This window comes from Lycorma delicatula, chromosome 13 (genome assembly GCF_047948215.1).
Source record: "Lycorma delicatula isolate Av1 chromosome 13, ASM4794821v1, whole genome shotgun sequence".
Taxonomy (NCBI): Eukaryota; Metazoa; Arthropoda; class Insecta; order Hemiptera; family Fulgoridae; genus Lycorma; species Lycorma delicatula.
Window position 1 is genome coordinate 39,683,431 of NC_134467.1, and position 11,757 is coordinate 39,695,187.

General features: G+C 32.1%; 1 protein-coding gene across 1 annotated transcript; it reads left to right on the forward strand.

Moving 5' to 3' along the window:
• The first annotated feature begins 468 nt into the window (after positions 1-468).
• LOC142333629 (peptidyl-prolyl cis-trans isomerase H) lies at positions 469-10,194 on the forward strand. Its single transcript, XM_075380973.1, has 4 exons — positions 469-686; positions 780-956; positions 5,278-5,373; positions 9,960-10,194. The coding sequence occupies exons 1-4, from the start codon at positions 603-605 to the stop codon at positions 10,155-10,157; spliced, it is 555 nt and encodes a 184-aa protein (XP_075237088.1). The 5' UTR covers positions 469-602; the 3' UTR covers positions 10,158-10,194.
• Positions 10,195-11,757: the final 1,563 nt, after the last annotated feature.

Below are 11,757 nucleotides of genomic sequence, written 5' to 3' on the forward strand. Positions count from 1 at the left end.
GGTTTTACGTATGCTCTCTGCAGGAAACTTACAAAATTAAAATCTTACAAAAATCTTAAAATTAATAAATTATTGTCTGTCTTCTAGAGCATATAATTTTTAAAATTAAACCAAAATAATAAGTATCTCATGTGAAATGTAAAATTTATACATTTTTTTTAACTATTCCAGTTTTCTGCGACCTAATATGAAAATCTATTTGAAAAGATTCTCAAAAAAAGTTTCAAGATAATATTCATTATTTAATAAGTTACAATTAAAATAATTTTTTATTTTATCACAAAAAGTTGTTAAATATTTATTTTTTAATAAATATTAATTTCACAACAAATTTAAATAATTAACAGATATCCCCATAATTATCCTCACATCTTACTAAATAAATTTTTGTTTAACCATCGTAAATAATAAATAATCATGATCACCGTAAATAATAGAGGTGAATTTTAATCAAGAAAAGGGAAATGCGGTATTGTTTCGCTCCTATGAGATTTGAAAACTTAACCTATAATCGTTAGATGTTTACTCCTAAACCGGTGTTATTGTTAGGACGTAAATATTATTTTTAGTACCTTAGGTTTTTTATAGATTAATTATTAATAATGCCTACTTGGAATCAAATACAATCACAGTTAAGAAATCCAAATAATCCTGTTGTTTTCTTTGATGTTAGTGTTGGAGCTACGGTTAGTATAATTTTGATAATATTTGTTTATTAAATGATGATTATTATTCAATTAGAAATTGTGTTTGATGATTATTTAATTTTGTTTTTTCAGGAAATAGGAAGGATGGTTATGGAATTATTTGCAGATGTCGTACCTAAAACTAGTGAAAATTTTAGACAATTTTGTACAGGAGAATTTAGAAAAGACGGTGTACCTCTTGGTTTTAAAGGAGCTACATTCCATAGAGTTATAAAAGATTTTATGATTCAAGGTGGTGATTTTGTAAATGTAAGTATAAATTAAGAAATATTTTACATGTTTCATTAAAAAATTCATTAGTATAGTTTATTTATTTCCTTTGTTTTATTAGTTTAAATACATAAATATTACAGTACTCTCTTGTTAACCACTGTTTAGAAAAATCAAGTTTCTAGTAATTGAAACGCTACTGTAATTCAAAATAATGTTAACCAAAATAGAAATAAATGTACTTTACAATGTCAGGGACTATAAATTGTTTCATGAAAACGTGCAGTAAATCAAAACATTACAGTATCACGATTTTAATTTAATTTAGCGCAATCCATCCAAGAAAAAACACTTCTCTTTACTATAACATAGTAAAGTACTATAACATAAAAATGAAGTAAAAATAACTTGAAATATAAAGATTAGAGAATTGTGATAAAATGATATATTTATCTTAAAAATAGAAATTGAAGAAATTATGTTATCATTATACGAGGGTTATTTTTTTTTCAAGGTCCGATCAGTCACGAAATTAAAACCACAATGAAAATAAAAAATTTTTTATTTGTAAGAAGTACTTACATAATTACGTTATTTCTCTACATAGTCGCTACTCCGATTTAGACATTTGTCGTAGCATGGTACCAACTTTCCAATACCCTCGTTATTGAATGGAGCCGCCGCCTTTGTTTCAGCTGTGTTTCTATGCTGGTCTGCAGCTCGATGTCTGTGCCAAAATGTTGTCCTCCTAGCCAGTGTTTCATGTGAGCAAAGAGGTGAAAATTGGATGGAGCCAAGTCCGGGCTGTATGGTGGGTGAACAAACACTTCCCAACGAAAGCGCTGCAGGAGCTTCTTTATTATAGCTGCAGTGTGCGGCTGAGCATTGTCATGGAGAAAAACGATGTCTGATGACAACATTCCTTTCCACTTATTCTGAATTGCACTTTGCAGATGTTGAAGAGTCACGCAGTATGAGGCTGCAGTGATGATCGTGCCACTTTCCATGAACTCCATTCCAGTCCCAGAACACAGTAGCCGTACACTTTCTGTTGGAGAAGGTTCGCTTGAACTTCTTTGGTTTACTGGGAGAATGAGAATGCATCCACTGTTTGGATTGTTCTTTTGTTTCTTCAGTTTCAAAATGGACCCATGTTTCGTCCCCTGTGACAATTTTGTTCTTCTCCTTCATTGTGGTAACACTGGAGAAACGTTAGGGAAGTGTCCATTCTCATTGTTTTGTGATGGTTGGACAGCATCTTGGGAACCTATCTCGCACACAGTTTGTGGTACTGAAGTCTCTCACTCACAATGGTGTAGAGAGCTGATCTTGAAATTTCAGGAAACGAATCTCTCAATACAGAAATTGTGAACCGACGATTTTCTTGAATTGCCTCAACCACTCACTCAACGAGATCATCAGTTGACACTCGCTTCCCTCCCTGACCGCCGGTTAAAAATATTTCTTTTCACGCAACTAATATTCATATTCTGAATATGAACCAAATCGGTCCATAAATATAATTTTTCTAAATATCTCAACCACAGCGCCATCTAGCGGGTTAATTTTGTGCAGAGATAATTCTTTCCATGTAAGTAACATGTATTCTGAATACAAGGCAAATCGGACCATAAATACAATTTTTTGAAATATCTCGATGCTAGCGCCACCTAGCGGGTCCAAACTAATTCAGAAACCTTCCCTGGCAAGCGTCCAACCATTCCCTAAAGTTTCATCGCTATCGGATGAACGGTTTAGGAAGGCATAAGAGACATACAGACAGACAAACATTCATTTTTATATATATATAGATAATAATTCAGTAATAATTTAAAAAAAAAAAAAAGGTATGATCAAGTATGATAAGTTATTAATGAAATAAAATTTTATGTACTTCTGTACTTTCCATTTTAAAAAAAAATGTGTATATATAATTTAATAGGTGTACAAGGAAGTCGTGTAGTGCCCGCATCAGATTTTTTAACTAATTCTTTTTTTGTAACTTTTTTTAAAATTTAAATATATTGATATATTATTAATTATTAACCTCCGATTGTAAAAAAAAATATGAATATGTAATTTAATAGGCATACAAAGATGTCAGGTGGTGTCCACATCAGATTTTTTATAGTGAATTCTTAACAAAATCTGTTACATTAGCAGTTATTATGTTATTTTTTTGTATTTCAGATAAATTTTTAAAATTGTAAAAACTGCATCATATCATGTTAGCACAGTAATTTTAAATGTACAATATTTAACTCTAGGAATTTATCGTATTTTAATATATTATCTAACAATTATTTGAAATTTATTTTAATTTGATAAAAAGCTATTGTATATTTATACGTAATTTTAGACTAGTGAACGTTTGTTGCCTTTTTCTGTAAATGGTAAATGGAAACATCTCTTCTCAGTAAGCTCCTGGATGAAGTGATATGACTGTAGAGTAACGTTTTTTAGTTACTTTGCTTGGTAAGATTTATATGATGAAACTATCACTGTACTTTTACATTTAAATAAACCATCATGCACTAGTGACTTCTTGTCACCATTTGTCTGCCAATATTTTGTTAAGCACATCATACTAAAAAAAAAACATCTTAGGTACTTACGTATTAACGCCACCGCAGCTACAGCTTTATTTAAAAACAAAGTAGTCAATCAGATTTCGGTGGAAAATGAACAGTATCTTTATTGATTTTAATAAATGGTTATTTATATTTATTTATTTTATAAATATAATTTAACCATACTTAACCTACGCTCGCTTTGCTTGCTAACCTTGACTAATTAACACTGTAATTTTTTTAATTATTTATTTAATAAATCAGTAATTATTGCAATTATTTATTATTTAAATAATCAAAACACTCCTATTAATTAGTGAAGGTTAGCGAGCGTAGGTTAAGTTTGGTTAAATTATATTTATAAAATAACCATTTATTAAAATTAATAATGAGACTGTTTTGAATCTATGTTAAACTCTATATCAGCCCATTTTCCACCGAAATCCGATTGACTATTTTGTTTTTAAATAAAGCTGTAGCTGCAGTGGCGTTAATACGTAAGTACCAAATCTTATTACACCTTTTTTTTATAGTAAAAATTATATTTTCTTTTTTTCTTTTTAGTTGTTCAGATTATTAATAATTACTGTAAAAATATTGAATTTATATACTTTTCAATGATCAATTAATTGTTTACTTTTTAAAAACAATAAAATTAATATAAAAACATAAACTTATTTGTAAAAATGCTTAATATATAAAATTACATCTGTCTAATTGCAATTTATTTTCAGATTGGACACTTGGCAAGGTTTTTTTTACCATGTGATTTTTAATCAAATTTATTTACTTCATGTGTTTAAATAACTACTGAAAGTAATATTATTCATTGTTTTTAAAATTAAAACAAATTACTAAAATTACCATTTTATAATATAATTTTTTAAGTATTTCTTTATTTAAAAATTTAACTTTTTATAAATTTTATGTTTAAAGCAATTCTCACATAAATGTAATTGATAACTGAATACTTAATATATAGATATGAAATAACAAGGTTCAAAATTCACAGCAAATCATAGAAAATCAAATCAATATGAAATGATATTTTGGGAAAGACTTGCAGTCTATGAGACGTTTGGCCAAATTTTCTTTTAAGGAACATTTCGTTCCAAAATGGGATAGGACTTAGTAGTGCTTTTTTCCATTTATTTCAACTGATTTTTATGTTTTAAGTGAACTTAATTCAGCTGCATCAACATAATCCATATTGACAAATTACGATGAAAATCACAATTCTTTTAAGATGATAGTCGCTCATTGCATTTGCACTGAAGAAGTTTGCGGTAACAAGATGGCGATATTTTGGAGGTGGAGGAACCCCATTTATGGACACCTAGGCAGTATTGGGCTCGCTAACAGGTTCTGCAAGGTATTATTAGGTGAGTATGTGTTCCTGTGCACTACCAACTAAATTTCCCCCCTGGTTATTCACCGCTCCTGAAAAATTGTGATAGTTGACAAAAATAGTGCATACCTAGTTTTGCTGCAGAGTATTATGTTAAAAATTCTCAATTATATTAACAAAAATAAAACTTATTAGTGAAGCCAACAATTTTGAAGTAAGTACAGTTATTGCAGGTGATGTGAATTACAATCATATCAAAAAAAATATAGCAAGATATTTCTTACTTCAAAATTATTTAATTGTAGGCATTGTTTTTTATTTTCATAACTTGAGTTTTTTTATTTATTTAAGGGACTCTTGATTCGGATTAGCGAGCTTGTTCTATTTTACGATAAGTAAATAATTATTTGTATTTCATTTATCCTTTTTTTTTTAAATTTAGGGTGATGGGACTGGCGTTATGAGTATTTACGGTGGTGGAACATTTCAAGATGAAAATTTTATTTTAAAACATGATGCACCTGGACTTTTATCTATGGTAAGATGCTTTTTTTTCATGGTTCATCACTGTACGATAAATAAGACTGAATATATTTTGAAGAAACCTACTAAAAATAACATTGTGTTTTAAAAATTTGATTGTGTTTGTTGTTATTGTATAATTTTAATTTTTAAACTTTGTTTATTCTCTTTCAAAATGTTGAAAATTTGAAGTTACGTTTGCTTAACGTTTTTCCTTGTGCTGTGATTTAAGAAGACTAGAAATTATTTTACAAACATACCTTTTAATAGAAATTTAATTTGCATTTCTTTCTCAGTACACCTGACACTAATTCCAAGCTTCTGTGATAGTTGAACATGATTAACAGGTGTTCTTGTTTGCGGAATATAAGGTATATTTTCAAAATACATTCTCATAGTTCATAAATAGTAAGTAAACCTTTTACACTGATTGGTAGATATGTACATATACAGAGAGATCCGAAAGTGATGCATATCAAAATTAAAACGTCTTTAAATAGTAGTTTAGTTGAAAAAATTCTATTGGCTACCGCAAGATAGCAGCATGGGAATTAACAACAACAAACGTAGGTGCCATTTTAATATGTATTGATTACACGATGCTTGCAGCAGTGCTTTGTTTATTGCTTGGTCGTTTTCCCAAGAGCAACAAGTTTTCATTGTTGAATATTTTTTTCCCTCATTCTTTAGCATGTGTTGTAGACAAATTTAATGGAAAGTATTTAGATGTGGTAGTGCCTAACAATTTGACCATAACAAAATTAATCGCCCGTTTGAGAGAATGCGGATCAGTTTCAGACAAGAAGAGAACCAGTAGACCAACAGTTTTGACTGATGCTAAACCGGCTAAGGTTAAGAATATGATGCAGCGTTTGCCTTCAGAAAGCTTGAGTCTGTGAGTGCACTCTCAGATTTCATATGGAAGTGCCCAGAGAATGATGAAGTGGTTACACTTTCGTGCATATCATGTTCACAGTGTTCAGGAGTGTAAGGAGCCGGATAAAACAGCACATAGTGTTTTCTTTGCTCATGAGGTGTGGTTTCACCTTAGTGGCTACGAACAGTGAAAACGCTAGAATTTGGTAGACGGAAAATCCACATGTGTTATTACATGAAAACCCCTTACACTCTCAGAAAATGGGAGTGTGGTGTGCCATATCAAGTCGAAATAGTTGCCCTATTTTCTTTGAAACTACAGTGAGTGTTGTATATCAAGACATCATTCAGATCATCGTCTATTTCTCTAAGAATAATTGGCAATTATTTTATGAATATTATGTGTTTGCGGCTCAACTGGGATATCGAGAGACTAACAGACTAAAAATTTCATTTAAATACAATTTTTTACTAATACTTAATATTGGTAGTATTACTAATAACTTATAAGTATTACTAATACTTAATATTTACTAATACTTAATATTATACTTAATACTAATACTTAATATTGGATTAACAAGATAACACCAGAAAAGTGTACAATGTTCATACAATTCAATTTCTGCAAATGTTATTACTTTTACTGTTTACAATAGAACTCCCCTACACTTTATGAATGAATATAATACTGACACTTTCACTACTGTTTACCAATAACTCACCGAACAACTTCCTTTCACCCATTGTCCACAATGGAATGCTCATGATATATGAGCATTTACTCGTTTACTCTTTACTCGTTTTACCATATGCTTACTGATATCGCCTCAATCGCATCATATTTGGGCTTGCGTAACTAGTGTCATTGCTTGTTATCATGACTATGCCGAACACGGCTTCCTAGAACTACTTACTGTTCCTGATAGAACCAGTACCCACCTCATCCCTTAGCTACAGGGTCCGGCATATAAACCTGACGATTTTTGAGGGATAATAATTAAACTGTGTTTCGTACTATTAAAACATTTAATATATCCAATTAAGATCAATTTTTGCAATTTATAGTGAATTACTTACATAGATTTTTTTTTATTTGACTATTATGTCGTCCAAATGTTTTCCATTACTCCTCATACACTCACTTAACCTCATTCTAAAATTTAACATTGCTCGCTCAATCATCACTTGTGGAACTGCTTCAATTTCTCGTTGAATGGCCTCCTTGAGTTCTGCAATTAACTGTGGTCGACTACTGAAGACTTTGTTTGAGATACCCCCACAGAAAAAAATCACAAACAGCCAGATCAGGTGAACGCGCTGGCCAAGGAATGTCACCAAATCGGGAAATCAAACATCCAGGAAAGGTTTTTCGCAGAACATCCACTGCGATTCTTGCTGTGTGGATGGTGGTACCATTCTGTTGAAACCAAATTTCATGCCCTTGAAAGTCATTCAGTTTCGGTCGCAGAAATTCATTCGACATGTTTACGTATCGATGAGATGTTACTGTTACTCTGCGATTTAACTCCTCAAAAAAATACAGGTCGAATATGCCGAACTTTAAAATCGCACACCGACTTCACAGTCGATATGTTACAAGGTTTTTCAAAGAATTTTTTCAAGAATTTGCCATGGAGTATGCGAAGCCCAATAACGGTAATTTTGTTTATTCACAAATCCTGACAGATGAAAATGCACCTCGTCACTTAAAAGAATAATGGCATTCTGGTGGACATTTTCGAGGATGACCTCGCAAGTTGCTTTGCGAGACGCCCAATCATTTGCGTTAAGTTGCTGCACCAACATCATCTTATATGGATAGAATTTCAGGTTGGCATGAAGAATTTGTTGTACACTTCGATCAGAGATGGCTAACGCAGCAGCATGTCTCACTGCTGAATGTTGTGGAGACCGTGTAACAGCTAACCTTACAGCGTTAATATTTTCAGCCGTTCTCACAGTCTGCTTTTGTCCTGTCGGTTTCATTTTTAAAACAGACGATGTGTTCCTAAAATTCTTTATCCACAACAATATCGTATTCCTACTAGGAACAGATGTGTGTCGATTTAAATTGAATTGTCTGCGAAAGAAACGTTGTGTTACAATAACAGAGTCATTATTTTTGAAATAGGCTTCAATCACAAACACTTGTTGTTCATCCGACCACGACATACTGGCTACTGAAATAGCATGAATAGACCTGTCGATGTACAACACTTCCACCTTCTTATTGACAGTGGTGCCAACATAACAATTACTACAAAATCGTCAGCTTTATATTCGGGACCCTGTATTAATAATAATTTTTATCACCTGCGCTCTTACGTTTTCCCATTAATTCTTATTCCAGTCTGGTAACCCTTCTGGTCAAACAACAGCTTTAGGAGGTGCCTGTATTATAATGAAAGATTGTTAAACGGACCTGTTAGTCTGAGAAAAGGATCCCTTTTAGTTTCTTCTTGATTGTTCTTTTCATTATTATTTTCTCATTTTTTCTTCTTAATTGGAATAAATCCATTATCCTGGTCCATTATAGTGGTCCTGTTACAATATAAATTCAATGATAAGTTAAAATATGTCATTTCTAGCTATCTGTGTACATAATTGCGATAAAGTGCTAAATGATTCTTATGAGTGCTAAACAACAGTTTGATAGGTTATTTTTGAATCTTGAAAACCCTGTTCTGCAACAGATGACAGTGTTTAGAGGAAATATATGTAAACCAAATAAATATGTAATAACAATGACAAACTTAAGTCATACCAAGGGGCTTCAAAGTAAAACAGTATGGTTTGATTTTGTTGCAAACAAAACTAATTTGATCGTTCTAATAGAGTATGTCCTCTAACAAAATGTTTCATTAGACATTTTATGTTTTAATGTTTTGTTTTTTTGCCAAGAAGTTGACACATTTCATTTTTTGGTCAGTGGAAATACTGTTATAATCATTAATGAGGATTCTGTCCACACAGTTTACAATGGTACGTTTACAGTGCTACAGTTTTACCCATATTTAAAGTTAAGTAGTTAAAATCCACCTTTGTTTACATATCACAAATTTATGTACCATTTATACAGGGTGATTCAGGAGGATAGGGCAATACTTTGACAACACATTCTAGAGGCTAAAAATAAGAAAAAAGTTCATATAAACATAGGTCTGAAAACGCTTCGTTAGTGAGTTAATAACTTGTTGTTAATAAGAGTCGACATGCTTAAAATTTTATTTGTTTTTTGCTGCCATTATTTACATCAGTCTTGTTATAATTAAATTCTCTACAATTTATGTTTAAAAAATTAATGATTTATTACCAATTTAACAACGTTATTGTACATCAAACGCAAAAAATATGTTTTTTGACCCTATTTTTGGCGTTTTACGTGGGATATCTTAGTAACTAAGAGAGATACAGTTCTGGGACCTATTTTTCTTCGATTTTCCAGCTCAAAAACCATAAGAAACAATCGAATTTGTTCCTTAATTGACCTTCCCAGAATTTCAGAAAGCCTTAATTTACCCGGAGGAACTGAAACTCGGGCGAAATATTTAACCTTGTATAACTCGTTAATGAAGCGTTTTTGGACCTATGTTTATATAAATGTTTTTCTTATTTTTAGCCTCTAGAATGAGTTGTCAAAGTATTGCCCTATCCTCCTGAATCACTCTGCATAGTTAATTAAAATATTCATTTTTTTTTAAATCTTTTTTTACTATTTTACAGGCGAACAGTGGGAAAGATACAAATGGATGTCAGTTTTTCATTACGTGTGCTAAATGTAATTTTCTTGATAGTAAACATGTTGTTTTTGGTAAAGTTGTCGATGGTTTACTAGTGATGAGAAAAATTGAAAATGTTCCAACAGGTCCTAATAATAAACCTAAAATACCGGTAGTAATCTCACAATGTGGACAAATGTAAAAATAGATATATTATATACTTTTTTCAAAAAACCAAATGTATCCTTTTTTTTATTTTTTATTTCCTTTGTTTTTTTCTTAAATTTTATTAATTAACAATTATTTTGCAATCTGTTCTATTAGTGTACAATAAAAGCAAACCCTCCACACCCTCCCTGGACAAATGAGACAAGTATGACATGTAAATGAAGTATAGTCTTTTACAGACTCAGATCGACCATTCCTCAGGTGTGGTTAATTAAATCCCAAGTCTGTGGTCCCAACTGCAGCCAGTGGTATCCTTTCTTTTTCCTGTTTAGCCTCCGGTAACTACCGTTCAGATAATGCTTCAGAGGATGAATGAGGATGATATGTATGAGTGTAAATGAAGTGTAGTCTTGTACATTCTCAGTTTGACCATTCCTGAAATGTGTGGTTAATTGAAACCCAACCACCAAAGAACACTGGTATCCACGATCTAGTATTCAAATCCATGTAAAAATAACTGGCTTTACTAGGACTTGAACACTGGAACTCTCGACTTCCAAATCAGCTGATTTGGGAAGACGCGTTCACCACTAGACCAACCCGGTGGGTTTACAGTAGTGGTATCCAAATCCATATAAAAGCACTCAACATTTACTAGGATTTGAACTTGAGAACCTTCGGCTTCGAAGATAAACTATTAAACAAGTGATTTGCGATGATGAGTTTACCACTAGACCAGTGCGGTTGGTTATTTTCTTATTTGATGTAATTTTTTTTTATAATTTATATATTCAGATAATGAATCATATAGAAGGTCTTTGGTTCAAATCCTTAATTTTTCCTGTTTAGCCTCTGGTAACTACCATTTTTTTTAGAAAATACTTCAGAGGATGAATGAGGATGATATATATGAGTGTGAATGAAGTGTAGTCTTGTAGATTCTCAGTTCGACCATACCTGAGATGTGTGGTTAATTGAAACCCAACCACCAAAGAACACCGGTATCCACGATCTAGTATTCAAGTCCGTGTAAAAGTCCGTCTGGCTTTATTAGGACTTGAACGCTGGAACTCTCGACTTCCAAATCAGCTGATTTGGGAAGACGCGTTCACCACTAGACCAACTCGGTTGGTTTTGGTTCAAATCCTGGCCAGGCTTGGCATTTTTCATATATTACAAAATTACTAAATTGATATTCTCATGGACAACTTTAGAGCTAAAGGGGTTGTGAAAAAATATATGATGAAAATATATGTGGATGTAGCACTCTGCCCAAATAATAATTTTTTGGTGGATTACCGTATTTCAACAGTGTTATGGATTTCAGCAGTCGACATTCTGTAATGAAGCATTTCTGAACTTTTTTTTTAAGAGGTGGAGGAACCCCATTTATGGGTGGTGCTGAAACAGTGTCAGACTTGCTAACAGGTTCCACAAGATTTTACGTGCTTATTTATTCTTGGATACTACCGACTAAACCTCCACCTCTGTCTACCCTCTTCCTGGTACACCTGGTATGCATTTCATCAGGAAGGGGATAATACACTCACATACACAATCAAAAACCCCTCAGAAAGTCACACACACACGAACAAGATCACATGAGGCAAAGCGCATCACACATGCAACACAAC

What these genes read in the sequence shown, in the direction of transcription:
- LOC142333629 (XM_075380973.1), top strand. Translation starts at nt 603, where the DNA reads ATGCCTACTTGGAATCAAATACAATCACAGTTAAGAAATCCAAATAAT. An exon ending in ATGTTAGTGTTGGAGCTACG is followed by an intron (nt 687 to 779) that starts GTTAGTATAATT and finishes TTGTTTTTTCAG; the next exon opens with GAAATAGGAAGGATGGTTAT. An exon ending in AAGGTGGTGATTTTGTAAAT is followed by an intron (nt 957 to 5,277) that starts GTAAGTATAAAT and finishes TTTTAAATTTAG; the next exon opens with GGTGATGGGACTGGCGTTAT.